A 19,126-nucleotide genomic window follows, 5' to 3' on the forward strand; every position below is an offset into this window, starting at 1 on the left:
TTCAAATGACACAAACCATATTTCCACACAGAAAAATACAGTTTTCATAACCATCATAAGTGCAAGATCTTCATAAATACATCTGCACAACTAATGTGAGACAAGGTGAAATAAAATAAAAACATCATAATTGAAAAGGCTCACTCACGGTTAAAAATGCTTTGTTTTATTTAAGCAAGGTTATATCCTCACATGGCCTCTCCTATCATTGCTATGCGGATGACACTCAACTACTTTTCTCCTCCCCCCCCTTCTGACACTCAGGTGGCGACACGCATCTCCGCATGCCTGGCAGATATCTCAACTTGGATGTCGGCCCACCTCCTCAAGCTCACCCTCAACAAGACAGAACCGCTCTTCCTCCAGGGGAAGGCCTGCCCGCGCAAAGACCTATCCATCACGGTTACCAACTCCATAGTGTCGACCTCCCAGAGTGCAAAGAACCTTGGCGTGACCGCGGACAACACCCTATCATTCTCTGCAAACATCAAAGCAGTGACCCGCTCCTGCAGGTTCATGCTCGACAACATACACTACCAGGCAAAAGTTTTAGAACACCTTCTCATTCAAGGGTTTTTCTTTATTTTTACTATTTTCTACATTGTAGAATAATAGTGAAGGCATCAAAACTATGAAAGAACACATTTCTTTATTTTTCTATTTCACCTTAGGCCAGTAGGCCAGTTGAGAACAAGTTCTCATTTACAACTGCAACCTGGCCAAAATAAAGCATAGCAGTGCAACACAAACAGAGTTACACATGGGATAAAAAAGCGTACAGTCAATAACACAAGATAAATAAAAAAAAGTTAAATAATAATAAGTCTATATACAGTGTGTGCAAATGGCATGAGGAGATAAGGCAATAAATAGGCCATAGTAGCAAAGTAATTACAATTTAGCAAATGAACACTGGAGTGATAGATGTGCAGATGATTTGCAAGTAGAAATACTGAGGTGCAAAGAGCAGAAAAGTAAATAAAAACAATATGGGGATGATGGGCTATTTACAGATGGGCTATGTACAGCTGCAGCGATCGGTTAGCTGTTCAGATAGCTGATGTTTAAAGTTAGTGAGGGAAATATAAGTCTCCAACCTCAGTGATTTTTGCAATTTGGTCCAGTCAGTGGCAGCAGAGAACTGGAAGGAAAGGTGGCCAAAGAGGTGTTGGCTTTGGGGATGACCAGTGAGATATACCGGCTGGAGCGCGTGCTATGGGTGGGTGTTGTTATCGTGACCAGTGAGCTGAGATAAGGCGGAGCTTTACCTAGCAAAGACATAGATGGCCTGGAGCCAGTGGGTCTGGTGATGAATATGTAGCGAGGGACAGCCAACGAGAGCATACAGGTCGCAGTGGTGGGTGGTATATGGGGTTTTGGTGACAAAACGGATGGCAGTGTGGTATACTGCATCCAGTTTGCTGAGTAGAGTGTTGGAGGCTATTTTGTAAATGACATCGCCGAAGTCGAGGATCAGTAGGATGGTCAGTTTTACGAGGGTAAGTTTGGCAGCATGAGTGAAGGATGCTTTAGGAAGCCAGTTCTAGATTTAAATTTTGGATTGGAGATGTTTAATATGAGTCTGGAAGGAGAGTTTACAGTCTAGCCAGACACCTAGGTATTTGTAGTTGTCCACATATTCTAAGTCAGAACCGTCCAGAGTAGTGATGTTGGTCGGGCTGGCGGGGGCAGCGGTTGAATAGCATCCATTTAGTTTTACTAGCGTTTAAGAGAAGTTGGAGGCCACAGAAGGAGTGTTGTATGGCATTGAAGCTTGTTTGGAGGTTTGTAAACACAGTATCCAAAGAAGGGCCAGATGTATACAGAATGGTGTCGTCTGCGTAGAGGTGGATCAGGGAATCACCCGCAGCAAGAGCGACATCGTTGATATATACAGAGAAAAGAGTCGGCCCGAGAATTGAACCCTGTGGTAACCCCATAGAGACTGCCAGAGGACTGGACAACAGGCCCTCCGATTTGACACATTGAACTCTATCTGAGAAGTAGTTGGTTAACCAGGCGAGGCAGTCATTTGAGAAACCAAGGCTGTTGAGTCTGCTGATAAGAATGCGGTGATTGACAGAGTCGAAAGCCTTGGCCAGGTAGATGAAGACGGCTGCACAGTACTGTCTCTTATCGATGGTGGTTATGATATCGTTTAGTACCTTGAGCTTGGCTGAGGGTCACCCGTGACCAGCTCAGGAACCGGATTGCACAGCGGAGAAAGTATGGTGGGATTCGAAATTATCTGTGATCTGTTTATTAACTTGGCTTTCGAAGACTTTAGAAAGGCAGGGCAGGATGAATATAGGTCTGTAAGAGTTTGGGTCTAGAGAGTAAACCCCTTTGAAGAGGGGGATGACCACGGAAGCTTTCCACTCTTTGGGGATCTCGGATGATACGAAAGAGAGGTTGAACAGACTGGTGATAGGGGTTGCAACAATGGCGGTGGATAATTTTAGAAAGAGAGGGTCCTGATTGTCTATCCCAGCCAATTTGTACGGGTCCAGGTTTTGCAGCTCTTTCAGAACATCTGCTATCTGGATTTGGGTGAAGGAGAAGCTGGGGATGCTTGGGCAATTAGCTGCGGGGGGTGTGCAGCTGTTGGCTGGGGATGGGGTAGCCAGGAGGAAAGCATGGCCAGCCATAGAGAAATGCTTATTGAAATTCTCGATTATCGTGGATTTATCGGTGGTGACAGTGTTACCAAGCCTCAGTGCAGCGGGCAGCTGGGAGGAGGTGCTCTTATTCTCCAAGGACTTTACAGAGTCCCAAAACTTTTTGGAGTAATAGCTACAGGATGCAAATTTCTGTTCGAAAAAGCTAGCCTTTGCATTCCTGACTGCGTGTATTGGTTCCTAACTTCCCTGAAAAGTTGCATATCGCGGGGACTATTCGATGCTAGTGCAGTCCGCCACAGGATGTTTTTGTGCTGGTTGAGGGCAGTCAGGTCTGGAGTGAACCAAGGGCTATATCTTTTCTTAGTTGTACATTTTAAAGGGGAATGCTAATTTAAGATAGTGATGGAAATTACTTTTAAAGAACGACCAGACATCCTCTACTGACAGGACCTACTGAGGTCAATATCCTTCCAGGAAACCCGGTTCAGGTCAATTAGAAAGGCCTGCTCGCTGAAGTGTTTTAGGGAGCGTTTGACAGTGATGAGGGGTGGTCGTTTGACTGCGAAACCCATAGCGAATGCAGGCAAGGAGACAGTGATTGCTGAGATCCTGATTGAAAACAGCAGAGGTCTATTTGGAGGGCAAGTTGGTCAGGATGATATCTATGCCTCGATTAAGGCAGCCCCCTGCACCTCTGATTCAGAGGGGTTGGGTTAACTGCGGATTACACATTTCAGTTGAAGGCATTCAGTTGTACAACTGTCTAGGTGTCCCCCCTTTCCCTGTTCAGAGGAGACCATGTGAATCAGGCCTTCATGGTCAAATTGCTGCAAATAAACCACTACTAAAGGACACCAATAAGAAGAAGAGACTTGCTTGGGCCAAGAAACATGAGCAATGGACGTTAGCCCGGTGGAAATTTGTCCTTTGGTCTGGAGTCCAAATTTGAGATTTTTGGTTCCAACCGCCGTGTCTTTGTGAGATGCGGTGTGGGGGAACAGATGATTTCAGCATGTATATTTCCCATCGTAAAGCATGGAGGAGGAGGTGTTATGGTGTGGGGGTGCTTTGCTGGTGACACTGTCTGTGATTTATTTAGAATTCAAGGCACACTTAACCAGCATGTCTACCACAGCATTTTGCAGCGATATGCCATCCCATCTGGTTTGGGCTTAGTGGGACTGTCATTTGTTTTTCAACAAGACAATGACCCAACAACTCAAATCAAATTGTATTGGTCACATACACATGGTTAGCAGATGTTAATGTGAGCGTAGCGAAATGCTTGTGCTTCCAGTTCCGACAGTGCAGCAATATCTAACATGTAATATCTAACAATTCCACAACAAATACCTAACACACACAAATCTAAGTAAGGAATGGAATAAGAATATATAAATATATGGATGAGCAATGTCAGTGCGGCATAGGCTACCTCCAGGCTGTGTAAGGGCTATTTTACCAAGAAGGAGAGTGATGGAGTGCTGTATCAGATGACCTGGCCTCCACAATCCCTCGACCTCAACCAAATTGACATGGTTTGGGAAGAGTTGTACCGCAGAGTGAACGAAAAGCAGCCAGTGTGCTCAGAATATGTGGGAACTCCTTCAAGACTGTTGGAAAGGCATTCCAGGTGAAGCTGGTTGAGAGAACACCAAGTGTGTGCAAAGCTGTCATCAAGGCAAAAGGTGGCTATTTCAAGAATCTTAAAAATATATTTGGCTTACTACATGATTCCATGTGTTATTTCATAGTTTTGATGTCTTCACTATTATTCTACAAAGTAGAAATAAGTTCAAATAAAGAAAAACCCTTGAATGAGTAGGTTTTTTGACTGGTAGTGTACTTAGAGTACAAACCTACCTCACACAGGAAGCGGCACAGGTCCTAATCCAGGCACTTGTCATCTCCAGTCTGGACTACTGCATCTCGCTGTTGGCTGGGCTCCCAGCTTGTGCCATCAAACTCCTGCAACTTCTCCAGAACACATCAGCCTTCCTGATTTTCAACCTTCCCAAGTTCTCTCATGTGACCCTGCTCCTCCGCACACTACACTGGCTTCCAGTTGAAGCTCACATCCACTACAAGACCATGGCACTTACCTACAGAACAGCAAGAGAAACTGCCGCTCCCTACCTTTAGGCTATGTTCAAACCCTACACCCCAACCCAAGCACTGCCACCTCAGGTCTCATGACCCTCCCGTAGGCGGCTCCCGCTCAGCCCAGTCCAAGATATTCTATGTCCAGGCACCCCAACGGTGGAACTAGCTTCCCTCTAACGATAGGACAGCAGAGTCCCGCCGATATTCTGAAAACATCTGAAACCCTACCTCTTCAGTATCTTAAATAATCCACCCCCCAAAAAACACTTAACCAGCACTTTAAATTGCACGCTTCTAGCTCTGACTCTACTGATAGCTACATTGAGTAAAAATGTACTTTCTATGCCTGTGATATGTGGTTGTCCCACTTTGCTATCTTAGGATGGATACACTAACTGTAAATCGCTCTGGATAAGAGAGTCTGCTATATGACTAAATAAAAAAAAGTTGTAACTGCTAAAATATTAACAAGTTGGCCTTTGGTTGTCACTGGCCTAACAAAGAGAAGGGGCCCTTTGATATCCATAGTTTTGCTTAGCCTTGTTTTTTTTCAAATACCTAACCTATTACCTATTCTATAGTAATGGTTTTAACATCAATTATAAATCCTGCAGGACACTCTTGACCCAAACTGCTACAGACCTATATCTATCCTACCGTGCCTTTCTAAGGTCTTCAAAAGCCAAGTCAACAAACAGATTACGGACCATTTCGAATCTCACCATACCTTCTCTGCTATGCAATCTGGTTTCAGAGCTGGTCATGGGTGCACCTCAGCCACGCTCAAGGTCCTAAACGATATCTTAACCGCCATCGATAAGAAACATTACTGTGCAGCCGTATTCATTGATCTGGCCAAGGCTTTCGACTCTGTCAATCACCACATCCTCATCGGCAGACTCGACAGCCTTGGTTTCTCAAATGATTGCCTCGCCTGGTTCACCAACTACTTCTCTGATAGAGTTCAGTGTGTCAAATCGGAGGGTCTGCTGTCCGGACCTCTGGCAGTCTCTATGGGGGTGCCACAGGGTTCAATTCTTGGACCGACTCTCTTCTCTGTATACATCAATGAGGTCGCTCTTGCTGCTGGTGAGTCCCTGATCCACCTCTATGCAGACGACACCATTCTGTATACTTCCGGCCCTTATTTGGACACTGTGTTAACAACCCTCCAGGCAAGCTTCAATGCCATACAACTCTCCTTCCGTGGCCTCCAATTGCTCTTAAATACAAGTAAAACTAAATGCATGCTCTTCAACCGATCGCTACCTGCACCTACCCGCCTGTCCAACATCACTACTCTGGACGGCTCTGACTTAGAATACGTGGACAACTACAAATACTTAGGTGTCTGGTTAGACTGTAAACTCTCCTTCCAGACCCATATCAAACATCTCCAATCCAAAGTTAAATCTAGAATTGGCTTCCTATTTCGCAACAAAGCATCCTTCACTCATGCTGTCAAACATACCCTTGTAAAACTGACCATCCTACCAATCCTCGACTTTGGCGATGTCATTTACAAAATAGCCTCCAATACCCTACTCAACAAATTGGATGCAGTCTATCACAGTGCAATCCGTTTTATCACCAAAGCCCCATATACTACCCACCATTGCGACCTGTACGCTCTCGTTGGCTGGCCCTCGCTTCATACTCGTCGCCAAACCCACTGGCTCCATGTCATCTACAAGACCCTGCTAGGTAAAGTCCCCCCTTATCTCAGCTCGCTGGTCACCATAGCATCTCCCACCTGTAGCACACGCTCCAGCAGGTATATCTCTCTAGTCACCCCCAAAACCAATTCTTTCTTTGGCCGCCTCTCCTTCCAGTTCTCTGCTGCCAATGACTGGAACGAACTACGAAAATCTCTGAAACTGGAAACACTTATCTCCCTCACTAGCTTTAAGCACCAACTGTCAGAGCAGCTCACAGATTACTGCACCTGTACATATCCCACCTATAATTTAGCCCAAACAACTACCTCTTTCCCAACTGTATTTAATTTTTATTTATTTATTTATTTTGCTCCTTTGCACCCCATTATTTTTATTTCTACTTTGCACATTCTTCCATTGCAAAACTACCATTCCAGTGTTTTACTTGCTATATTGTATTTACTTTGCCATCATGGCCTTTTTTGCCTTTACCTCCCTTCTCACCTCATTTGCTCACATTGTATATAGACTTGTTTATACTGTATTATTGACTGTATGTTTGTTTTACTCCATGTGTAACTCTGTGTCGTTGTATCTGTCGAACTGCTTTGCTTTATCTTGGCCAGGTCGCAATTGTAAATGAGAACTTGTTCTCAACTTGCCTACCTGGTTAAATAAAGGTAAAAAAATATATATATATATACTGTCTTCCCAATTGTTTTACTGGTTCCATTTCTGTATTTTACCACTAGGTGGAGACAGTCCACAGTACCCCTCACCCTGAGGACCAACATGTATAGTCTACCACATACTCTTTCATTGGCACCTCCAGCTGAAGAGTTTTCTCCTGTCAGTGGTGTAAAGTACTTCAGTAAAAAATACTTTAACATAATCCTTAGTCGTTTTTTGGGGTATCTGTACTTTACTATTAATATTTTTGACTACTTTTACTTTACTACTTTCCTAAATAAAATTATGTACTTTATACTCAATACATTTTACCTGACACCCAAAAGTACTTGTTACATTTGGAATGTTTAGCAGGACAGAAAATGGTCAAATTTTCACACTTATCAAGAGAACGTCCCTGGTCATCCCTACTGCCTCTGATCTGGCGGACTCACTAAACACAAATGCTTTCTTTGTAAATTATGTCTGAGTGCTGGATTGTGACCCTGGCTATCCGTAAATTTAAAAAAAAACTAGATAATTGTGCCGTCTGGATTCCTTAATATAAATGGATGTTTTTATTATTTATACTTTCACTTTTGATACTTAAGTAAATTTTAGCAACTACATTTACTTTTGATACTTAAAACCTCTTGGAACTACCCATCCCGGATCCGGGAGAATTGTCATCAACTACACTAATTAGCATAGCACAACGGTCAAAAAATATTACTAGAAAATATTCATATTCATGAAATCAGTGAAATATAGTGAAACACAGTTTAGCCTTTTGTTAATCACCCTGTCATCTCAGATTTAGAAATTATGCTTTACAGCCAAAGCAAGACAAGCGTTTGTGTAAGTTTATCGATAGCCTAGCATAGCATTATGTCCAGCTAGCAGCAGGAAGCTTGGTCACGAAAATCAGAAAAGCAATCAAATTAATTGTTTACCTTTGATGAGCTTCAGATGTTTTCACTCACGAGACTCCCAGTTAGACAGCAAATGTTCCTTTTGTTCCATAAAGATTATTTTTATACCCATAATACCTCCGTTTGTTGGTCACAGTATGTTGAGAAATCCACCGGAAAAAGCAGTCACGACAACACCAAAAAAAATCCAATTGATATCCATAATATCGACAGAAACATGACAAACGTTTTTTATAATCAATCCTCAAGGTGTTTTCCAAATATTTATTTGATAATATATCAACCAGGACAATTGGCTTTTCAGTTGGAGCGAGAGGAAAAATGACTACCTCTGTCTTTTACGCAAGAATCACTCTGAGAGCCCTCAGCTGGCCACTTACGCAATGTAGTCGTTTACGCTCATTCTTCAACATAAAGGCGTGAATCTACGTCAAAATGCTGTAGACACCTTAGGGAATACGTAGAAAAAGGAATCTGGTTGATATTTCTTTCAATGGCCAATAGGGGTGCATAAGAACACAACGGTTTCAAAACATGAGTCACTTCCTGATTGGATTTTTCTTAGGCTTTCGCCTGCAATATCAGTTCTGTTATACTCACAGATAATATTTTTACAGTTTTGGAAACTTTAGAGTGTTTTCTATCCTAAGCCGTCAGTTATATGCATATTCTATCATCTGGTCCTGAGAAATAGGCCGTTTACTTTGGGCACGTTATTTTTCCAAAAATGAAAATAGTGCCCCCTAGCTTAATTTAAAAGCTAATACTTTTAGATTTTTACTCAAGTAGTATTTTACTGGGTGTCTTTCACTTTTTCTTGAGTCATTTTCTATTAAGGTATATTTACTTTTACTCAAGTATGAGAATTTAGTACTTTTTCCACCACTGTATATGATGTTGTTCATTCCTTTTGTGTGATTATTCGGATGAAAACCATTGAAGGCCGAAACTTTTATTTTTGAACCTTGCTTAATAAAACAAATATTTTGTTATGGTGTGCAAGTGTTGCGCCTTTTCCTTTTCAATAAATACATTGGCTAAAATATATATTTTTCAGCTATTATAAAAACACATCATTCTCCGCTCAGGGAGAATTTAAACTATGTCTAATAAAGTTGATGCCTGCAACCTTGCGGGGATTTATTACTAGATCACTTTGTAAATGACTGTTTTACCCTGGTATATTATTACTGCAGTGAGAGACGGAGTTCACGGTGCACAGAGAGGTATTTGTCATTCTCTGGCCTGCTGTTTCTCCCCCTGTTATTTTATACACAACCCCCAGGATACCACAGGCCTTTTCATCTGTGGCGTCTTTGGAGAAAGGATTCTCTGCGATCATCATCCGTTTCTGGATACATCTCTTCTCTTCAGCAGTGTCCTTCTGCAGCTCCAAAACCTTTGTCGTGCTTGATGGCCAGAGGTTCACATTTGTTGTGATACTGGTGGAACTGGCCGGTGTGCAGGTTGACCACTTGCAGAATGTCAGTCCTGTCGAAGACTTTCTTGAACAGTTCCTCTGCCTTGGCGGTGTCTTTATCCTCGCCGTAGTGCAGTGCCAGCTTAGCCGTGGCATAGGTGAAGGAGGACATCAGTAAAGTAGACATCTTCAGATGATAAATGCACTTACGGAGTAGCTGCTGGATCTCAGCACCCTTTCCATGGAAGCTTCCTAGCATAGAACAATATTTTTCCTCTTGTAGCAGAAAGCCAATCGATGATATATTATGGCAGACTGGCTTGTACGCTTTAGTGCTCCATTCAACAGATCAATGGACTTGCAAACGTGCTCCTGTTGGTCGGAGAAACTTCCCCACATATCGTGTCACATGCATGCAGTCTTGGGACATCTCCAGAGCTTTCTCCACTAGCTCCTCTGTCTCCCCAAATATTTGATAGACAGACAGTTTCAGGCTCAGTAGGACCATCAGGACTGCGTCTTGTGGGTTGATATTTAGAGCGCGTCTCAGCTGTTTGATAGCTGGCGAGTCAAAATTAAGAGCGCTCTTGTTCTGCATAGCCTGCATTTCACTCACTCTCCTCAGGCTCCAGTTCCAGAGCTTTCTTGAAGCACGCTACAGCTTTGTCATAGCTGTTATAGGAGAACTTGAGGTAGGTCCAGCCTTTCTCCCCGATAGACCTCAGGGTACAAGACAGATGTGGAACCAGAAACTTCTCCTTGATCTTCAGTTCTCTAAGTAGCTCTGGCACTTGATGTAATCACCCACACATAACCAGGTGAGGTCTCCACATATGTTTCTCACAGTTCTCCCCATAGTGCTCTCTTCTGAGCTCCTCAGCCTTTAGCCAAATTAGCCACGGCCTCCTCTGGGTAACCCTTCAGGTATTTGATGTTGGCAAGAAAGCTGAATGACCCTGCAACCCCTCCTTAGAGTAAAAAAAAAGAACTTCTGACTCCTCTGAGTTGCTCGCTATGCAGTCTATGCTTCAAAATGTAAATTCTTAAACCCTTTACCTTGTACCTATGTTTATCCTCTGTTTTTGCATGCCTTTATTTGCTGAAATCTATAATCTATAATCTATAAATCTTCATCAAAATAAATCTACAACCACTGACTGTTTCCATGTTGAGATTCAATTGGCATATGCAGCAATGAGGAAAGTCGGTGGTTGTTTTTGATTAACGTTTTAAACAAAGGCACCCTAGAGGTACATGGTTTAAGAATGTACTTTTTTGTTGTTGTTGAATTTTACCCCCCTTTTTCTCCCCAATTTCATGGTATCCAATTGTTAGTAGTTACTATCTTGCCTCATCGCTACAACTCCCGTACGGGCTCGGGAGAGACGAAGGTCGAAAGCCATGCGTCCCCCGAAACACAACCCAACCAAGCCGCACTGCTTCTTAACACAGCGCGCATCCAACGCGGAAGCCAGCCGCACCAGGAAACACCGTGCACCTGGCGACCTGGTTAGCATGCACTGAGCCCGGCCCGCCACAGGAGTCGCTAGTGCGCGATGAGACAAGGATATCCCTACCGGTCAAACCCTCCCTAACCCGGACGAAGCGATGCATTCAGTGACAGTGCCAAAAAAAGTATTTTGTTTGCGCTCATAATGCACCATAGCCGTTAGAAGAGTTCATGCCTATAGTCTGAAATTACCAGGGGGGAACGCGTGTGTGTGTATGTGTGCGTGCGTGCGTCTGCGAGTCTGCCTGTTTGAACGAGTGTATTAGATCATTAGATCGATGGCCATTTGTTTGTTTTGCCCCTACTTTTTAGCGCCCACAAACACACACACAACCGACCAGTCTCTACCTGCGTATGTAACCACACGGACTTGGATGAAATACCTCTTCCAAGTCGGTGTGGTTCCTCCTGAAAATACCCAATTTGTGGCACAACCTCTTACAGGTCCTTAGACTTATAATAATATGGCTAGCATGTGCTACAAGAGCAAGGATTTCGTTGTTACTAAAGCAAATTCTAAAGTATAGTTTCACCAGTCATCTAACTCAGGCTTTTTAACTGTGGCGTGCCAAGCAACTAGGAGCCAGGGATGCAGTAATCATTAATAACCAAATCTTTATTCTCTTTATTCTCGACTTTATTCTCAAAATGTCGACTTCACGCTCGAAATATAACCACTTTATTCTCGTAATATTGCTACTTTATTCACGGCATTTAAATGTGACTTTATAAAATGAAAATTCTACTTTATTCTCGAAATCTTGACTTTATTGTAAAAGTATTTTACATTTTACTATCTGCGCAAAAAAGTGTATCAGAGTACTTCCATCCATCAGCACGTTTTAATTTGTATTTTTCACAGTAATACTCTTCCGTAGGCTACTACTCTATGCTTAAATTTTTTCGGAACATTTTATTTTCAGATTATTATTTTTGTTATATTTAGTCCCACCCTTCAGCTCCGCTCAACCCCTCCCATCTATCTCTGAACACCATCCAGTCCCACCCTTCAGCTCCGCTCAACCCCTCCCGTCTATCTCTGAACACCATCCAGTCCCACCCTTCAGCTCCGCTCAACCCCTCCCATCTATCTCTGAACACCATCCAGTCCCACCCTTCAGCTCCGCTCAACCCCTCCCATCTATCTCTGAACACCATCCAGTCCCACCCTTCAGCTCCGCTCAACCCCTCCCATCTATCTCTGAACACCATCCAGTCCCACCCTTCAGCTCCGCTCAACCCCTCCCATCTATCTCTGAACACCATCCAGTCCCACCCTTCAGCTCCGCTCAACCCCTCCCGTCTATCTCTGAACACCATCCAGTCCCACCCTTCAGCTCCGCTCAACCCCTCCCATCTATCTCTGAACACCATCCAGTTTCGATTTCTATTAGTCATATATTTTTCAACTGTGCTGTGATGTTTCCCAAAAGACCTGTACCTTTATATTCTTATAGTTTCTACAGATTGTGAATTAAAGATCAAATGTTTTGCTAAAAGGATTATTATATTATTGATTGATTGACTATGACTTTTCAAATCACCCAGCAGTGCTATTTGCAGAGTTAGATCCTGGTAAATGTTGTAATGTTGACCAAAAACAAGCTACATATGGGCTGTACCAAAACAAGTAATCTAATGATTCTCTCTTCGTGGCAAATTCTGCAGAGATGGTTGTATCCCCCATATATATATACAATTATATTGGGAGCAAGAATTGTATCTAAAAAAGTGTTTATTTATTTGTATTTTACCCCCTCTTTCAATCGTGTCTCATCACTGCAACAGACTCAGGAGAGGCAACGGTCGAGCCATGCGTCCTCCGAAACATTACCCACCAAAACAAGCTTCTTGACACCCACCCGCTTAACCCAGAAGCCAGCGTGTCAGAGGAAACACTGTTCAACTGAAGTCAGCCTGCAGGCACCTAGCCCGCCACAAGAGCACAATGAGCCAAGTAAGGAACCCCTGGCTAAACCCTCCTGTAACCCAGACAACGCTGTGCCAATTGTGCACCACCCTATGGAACTCCTGGTCGCAGCTGGTTGTGACACAGCCTGGGATCAAACCCGGGTCTGTAGTGACACCTCAAGCACTGCAATGTAGAGCCTTAGACCGCTGTGCCACTCGGGAGGCCATACAAATATAAATTGAATCCGGTGTTGTTTTGTGTATGTTCATAAACCATGGAATCGGTACATTGAAAATCTCTTCCTAACTACTGTGCAACCTGAATGGCAGCACAACAGTTTGCAATTTTACTGTCACCAGAGCCATAGCCTAACCCCTTAAATGAAGCCTACTCACTACAATTGATGCCCAGTGCAGTAGAAACATGATTTTCCTGTGATTTATATATATTTCCAAACTATGAGGTTGGAATAGTACTGTGAAATTGTGAAAATTAGTGTAAGAGCTGTTTGGAAAGACTGCCTGAAATTTGGTGGGTGTTTTGGCCTTCTCTGGTGACATCACCATGCAGTAAATTAGTTAATAGACCAATAAGAAAGTTCTAAACCTCTCTGCCAATAACAGATCATTTTCAGTTTCCCCTCCCCACTCAAACCACTCCAAGACAGTCCTATGAAAATTCTTTCTTGAGAAATTGCTCTTTGCTATGAAGCAATTTTTGTTTATTTTTGACCATTTTAATTGAAAACAATCACAGTAAGGGACTTAAATGTTACCGAGAAATTATTTGATATTGAGAAGAAAAAAATACCAGCTGTATTGGACCTTAAATATCTGAAATAAAATGACTTTTAATTTTGTTATGGAATTTATTTCTTATTGTTCCCTGTAATGTAAGTGGTAGGTAGACTCACTGTCTGTCAAACTTCGAGTGAGTCCCTCCAAACTTCAATCAAAGTGCAAGCATGGAGATTCTTAGAGGGAACAACAGGAAACGTGTATATCTGACGTGGTTCCCCTTTATTAAGCAATGTTGGCTTTAGGAACTAAGTAGAAAAAAACATAGCAATTTAACAAGAACAAAAGATAATCAAGACTTTGGTACTGTGTTTTATTACCTCTTCAGAATGTTACTGCCAGTTTAAGCAACAGTTTAACAGTCAATGAAGATATCTAATCATCTACACTATAGGGGACACATCCAAAGACATCCAAAATCTTACAAAAGTAATAGAATCTTACTCAAATTTTCTTTGCAATTTTTTTTACACAAAATCAAACATAAGAAGCATACATGCAACTTGAAGTAAATGTTACTCCCCGATTAAAACCATTCAAATGCACGTAGCAGTATTCTTATGTAAGCCATGCGTTGTGTTACAATAAAATATATCATTTGAGTTTCATTCCTTTGCCTAGGGCATCTGTAAGGTCATCTGTGTCTGGAGAGTCCACATTGACTCCCCTTGGCTCTTCAGCCTTTCTCTCCTCTTTGTCTACAGTGGCGAGGAACGCCAAAATCTCAGAGGCCTCGCCAACTCTCCTCTTGTTAGTCTGGCACCTCTCTGCTATCTGCTTAAGCTTCTTCCCAGCCTCCTTCCTGTCCCAACTCTCAATCTGAATCTGGTAGGCATTTTTGAATTGTGTCGCAGCCCTGCCCTCATCTTTCTTCTTGTGGAACAGAAACAGGCCGAAGCTGGTGTAGCAGTGCTGCTTGTCAGAGTCATTGAGGGATTCATCTTTCACCAGGCTGATGAAGATCTTCAACGCCTCTTCCAGCTGGTAGTTTTTCCCGTAGGCCTCAGCCAGGTTCACCCTGGCGTGAATGTTGGAGGGCTTCAGCTCCACGGCTCTGGAGAAGTGACGGATGCAGACCTCCACCTTTGCTTTTATCTGGCCCCCATTGACTCGTCCCCCTTTCCTCTTCTGCTCGAACATCTGACTGAGCTGTTGTTTGTGACACAGGCCAATTTGGTGATGGAGGAAGTGGGAGTTTGGAGACAGCTCCAGAGCTTTCCCCAAAATGTGTAGGGACTCATTGACGGAGCCCTCGTATCTGAAAAACTTTCCTACGTAACGCATGACGTGAGGCACATCAGGAAACAGTCTGAGGGCTTCTGTGATGAGTTTCATGGACTCTTGTTTATTTTTGTTCTGAAGCTTCAGGGCTAGGAGGACCATAACCTCCGAGTTATCGGGCTCCAATGACAAGGCTTTCCTTAGCTGAGTGGTAGCTTCACTTTCCTCTGACCTCACTTTGTTATCCCTAACCATGCCCTCCAACCTGTACAGGACCATGGCATAGCCCACATTGAAAGAAGCATTGTTTGGCTCCCCCTGTAGAGCTTTCTGAAAGCTCTCTTTTACCCTTTTATAAAAGAATGCCCCAAGCCTGATAAGGCTCCAACCTTTCTCACCATGTACTGAAGGTAAGCTGCCTTGAATCTTTGAGGCCCTTGGAATACCCTTATTGATGTTTTCCAGCTTCTCAAGGTAGGCATCCACATCATCCATGTTCCCTGAGTGATAGTGAACCCATGCATAGTTAGCATAGGTCACCAGTAACTCTGTATCATCCTGTCTGTCCTTCAATGCACTCTCAGCCTTGTGGAGATACTCAAGAGCACTAACATTATTTTCCTCCAGGTGGCTCAGGAACGCTAGTAAGTTGAAATACGTGACATGGTATTTTGAAGGGCAGAACTTCATGATGCGATCCAGGAGTTTTTCAGGGATGCTGTCCAGGTCCTTAATGTTAGCCTTCCTTATGCCCCATGTGAAGTGACACTCAAGTGCTTTCAGCTTGACTTCCATATCTGCTTTGACCGAGGCACTGTGAGAAAAAGGCAAAAATACCATAATTAACACACAGCATTTTAACGGTTGTTGTCACTTCTGCCTCCCAAGGTGTCGGACCATAAAGCTGAGGGTCACATAATCACAATTGCACCCAAGGTCGTCAGGTTGATCAACACCCTCTCCCTTGAGACCTGACCTACACTATCTGCCTATTCTATCCTTTCACAGACTCACACGAATGCCTAGCTCCCTTTACTGCTCAAACATTAATATTGCACTAGCACTATCGAAGTTGCTTTGTGTGAGTATACAGTACGACCTATTTTCTTCTTAATGGTTTTTTTCCTATATGTTGTGGTAATTATATGATTATATTATATTAATTTCCAGAAATAATTGTCCCTCTGGATAAATAAAATGTGAATTGAACTGAAGCAGCACACCACACGGATTATTACTGTGTTATGTCAAGTCGATGATACAAATCATAGTTATTATTAACAATACGAAATGACACTAATGGTAGTATACGCTAAATAAACCATGAATTCAAAGACAAATATCACAGGTGATGCCAAAGTGTGCCTTCAACTCATTGATGAAATACAATAAAAATGTTACATATTGTAACGAGCCTGGGTTTATAAATTCGGAAATTGCCCCTGCTGCTTGAGCATGCTTTTGCGGTACAGTCGATAGCGCGCTCGACTTCGGGCTAGAAGGTCGAGGGTTCGAGACCTACTCTCTGAAGTTTCAATACAACATATTTATATCGCAACATGAGATCCTGTCTAATTTTCGCAGTGAAATTCGTACCTCATCTTGTTGAATACAGCGAGTTATTTTTTTGTATTGCAACAACCGTCAGTGTGTCAAATCGGAGGGTCTGCTGTCCGGACCTCTGGCAGTCTCTATGGGGGTGCCACAGGGTTCAATTCTTGGACCGACTCTCTTCTCTGTATACATCAATGAGGTCGCTCTTGCTGCTGGTGAGTCCCTGATCCACCTCTACGCAGACGACACCATTCTGTATACTTCCGGCCCTTCTCTGGACACTGTGTTAACAACCCTCCAGGCAAGCTTCAATGCCATACAACTCTCCTTCCGTGGCCTCCAATTGCTCTTGAATGCAAGTAAAACTAAATGCATGCTCTTCAACCGATCGCTGCCTGCACCTACCCGCCTGTCCAACATCACTACTCTGGACGGCTCTGACTTAGAATACGTGGACAACTACAAATACTTAGGTGTCTGGTTAGATTGTAAACTCTCCTTCCAGACCCATATCAAACATCTCCAATCCAAAGTTAAATCTAGAATTGGCTTCCTATTTCGCAACAAAGCATCCTTCACTCATGCTGCCAAACATACCCTTGTAAAACTGACCATCCTACCAATCCTCGACTTTGGCGATGTCATTTACAAAATAGCCTCCAATACCCTACTCAACAAATGGGATGCAGTCTATCACAGTGCAATCCGTTTTATCACCAAAGCCCCATATACTACCCACCATTGCGACCTGTACGCTCTCGTTGGCTGGCCCTCGCTTCATACTCGTCGCCAAACCCACTGGCTCCATGTCATCTACAAGACCCTGCTAGGTAAAGTCCCCCCTTATCTCAGCTCGCTGGTCACCATAGCATCTCCCACCTGTAGCACACGCTCCAGCAGGTATATCTCTCTAGTCACCCCCAAAACCAATTCTTTCTTTGGCCGCCTCTCCTTCCAGTTCTCTGCTGCCAATGACTGGAACGAACTACAAAAATCTCTGAAACTGGAAACACTTATCTCCCTCACTAGCTTTAAGCACCAACTGTCAGAGCAGCTCACAGATTACTGCACCTGTACATAGCCCACCTGTAATTTAGCCCAAACAACTACCTCTTTCCCAACTGTATTTAATTTTAATTTATTTATTTATTTTGCTCCTTTGCACCCCATTATTTTTTTATTTCTACTTTGCACATTCTTCCATTGCAAAACTACCATTCCAGTATTTTACTTGCTATATTGTATTTACTTTGCCATCTTGGCCTTTTTTGCCTTTACCTCCCTTCTCACCTCATTTGCTCACATTGTATATAGACTTGTTTATACTGCATTATTGACTGTATGTTTGTTTTTACTCCATGTGTAACTCTGTGTCGTTTTATCTGTCGAACTGCTTTGCTTTATCTTGGCCAGGTCGCAATTGTAAATGAGAACTTGTTCTCAACTTGCCTACCTGGTTAAATAAAGGTAAAATAAATAAATAAAAAAAGTACGCGGACGTAGCCTACACAGTCGAAACGTACTCACTCCCTGGCAATATATAGGCCTTCTGCAACTTGCAAAGGAAAGGAAAGCGAAACTGATGAGTAGCTGTATTGCCAGTCTCCATTCCGGCTATACGCCATTTATGAACCTTTAGCACTGTAGCATACAAAAGCTTGTGGTATATAGCTTACTGACCTGCGATCATCATGTTACAAAAGTTTCTAAACCGTGAATAGAAAAGAGGTGCTATCAACAATTTATTCAGTAAGAATGCCTCCACGAAGAGAATTCCTGTGCTGCAATGATTGACCATGTACTGGCGCTGTGTACTATATAAAGGGGGAAAGGAGAAGGTCATATAAGGGGTAGAGAGAGAGGAGATGCTTGTCGAAATATATTTTTCCAGCGTGTAAATATTAAAATGGTTTTTTCAACACTAATGACTCTACAATCACTCGTTGTGTTTGAACAATGCGTATTTTCATGGTGAACTGCCTCCTCCACTGCCTCCTCTCTATCCTTTCACACAATTACACAAATGTCCTATTTTCTTCTTAATGTTTTTTTCCTATATGTTGTGGTAATTATATTAATCATTTTTCATGTGTAGTCCACCTGTCAACTGTCACCTTTAATTTCCAGAAATAATTGTCCCTCTGGATAAATAAAATGTGAATTGAACTGAAGAAGCATACAGCACACCACACGGATTATTACTGTGTTATGTCAAATCGATTATACAAATTATAGGTGTTATTAGCAATACGAAATTGCACAAATGGTAGTATACGCTAAATAAATCATGATTTCAAAGAGAAATATCAGAGGTGATGCCAAAGTATGCCTTTAATTCATTGATGAAATACAATAAAAATGTCATATTTATTTATATCGCACCAATAGATCCTGTCTAATAGTAAAATTCTTACCTCATCTTGTTGAATACAGCGAGTTGTTTTTTGTAATGTCCAGGGAACGCGGAATAGGCTACACAGCCAACACGTACTCACTCCCTGGCTATATATAGGCCTTCTGCAATTCGCAAAAGACAGGAAACCGAAACTGATGCTTAGCTGTATTGCCAAGGTTTCCATTCTGACAAGTGACAACAGGTCATTTATTAACATTTTGCACTGTAGCCTAACAAAGACTACTATATAGTCTACTGACCTGCGATCATCACGTGACACAAGTTTTCAAACCGTGAATAGAAAAGCAGTGCCATCAACACCCTTATTCAAACC

General features: G+C 42.7%; 1 protein-coding gene and 1 pseudogene across 2 annotated transcripts; both read right to left on the reverse strand.

The window, feature by feature from the left end:
- Positions 1-9,353: 9,353 nt before the first annotated feature.
- LOC109869980 (interferon-induced protein with tetratricopeptide repeats 1-like) lies at positions 9,354-10,491 on the reverse strand (annotated as a pseudogene).
- Positions 10,492-13,825: 3,334 nt separating this feature from the next.
- LOC109870158 (interferon-induced protein with tetratricopeptide repeats 5) lies at positions 13,826-19,104 on the reverse strand. 2 transcript variants are annotated; one of them, XM_020460532.2, is made up of 2 exons: positions 18,812-19,104; positions 13,826-15,657 (listed from the first exon to the last, which is right to left on the reverse strand). In XM_020460532.2, the coding sequence occupies exons 1-2, from the start codon at positions 18,814-18,816 to the stop codon at positions 14,217-14,219; spliced, it is 1,446 nt and encodes a 481-aa protein (XP_020316121.1). In that variant the 5' UTR covers positions 18,817-19,104; the 3' UTR covers positions 13,826-14,216. The 2 variants fall into 2 exon arrangements, with proteins under 2 accessions (XP_020316121.1, XP_020316122.1); XM_020460533.2 differs by lacking the exon at positions 18,812-19,104 and adding an exon at positions 16,440-16,534.
- Positions 19,105-19,126: the final 22 nt, after the last annotated feature.

Source organism: Oncorhynchus kisutch, linkage group LG25 (genome assembly GCF_002021735.2).
Source record: "Oncorhynchus kisutch isolate 150728-3 linkage group LG25, Okis_V2, whole genome shotgun sequence".
Classification (NCBI taxonomy): Eukaryota; Metazoa; Chordata; class Actinopteri; order Salmoniformes; family Salmonidae; genus Oncorhynchus; species Oncorhynchus kisutch.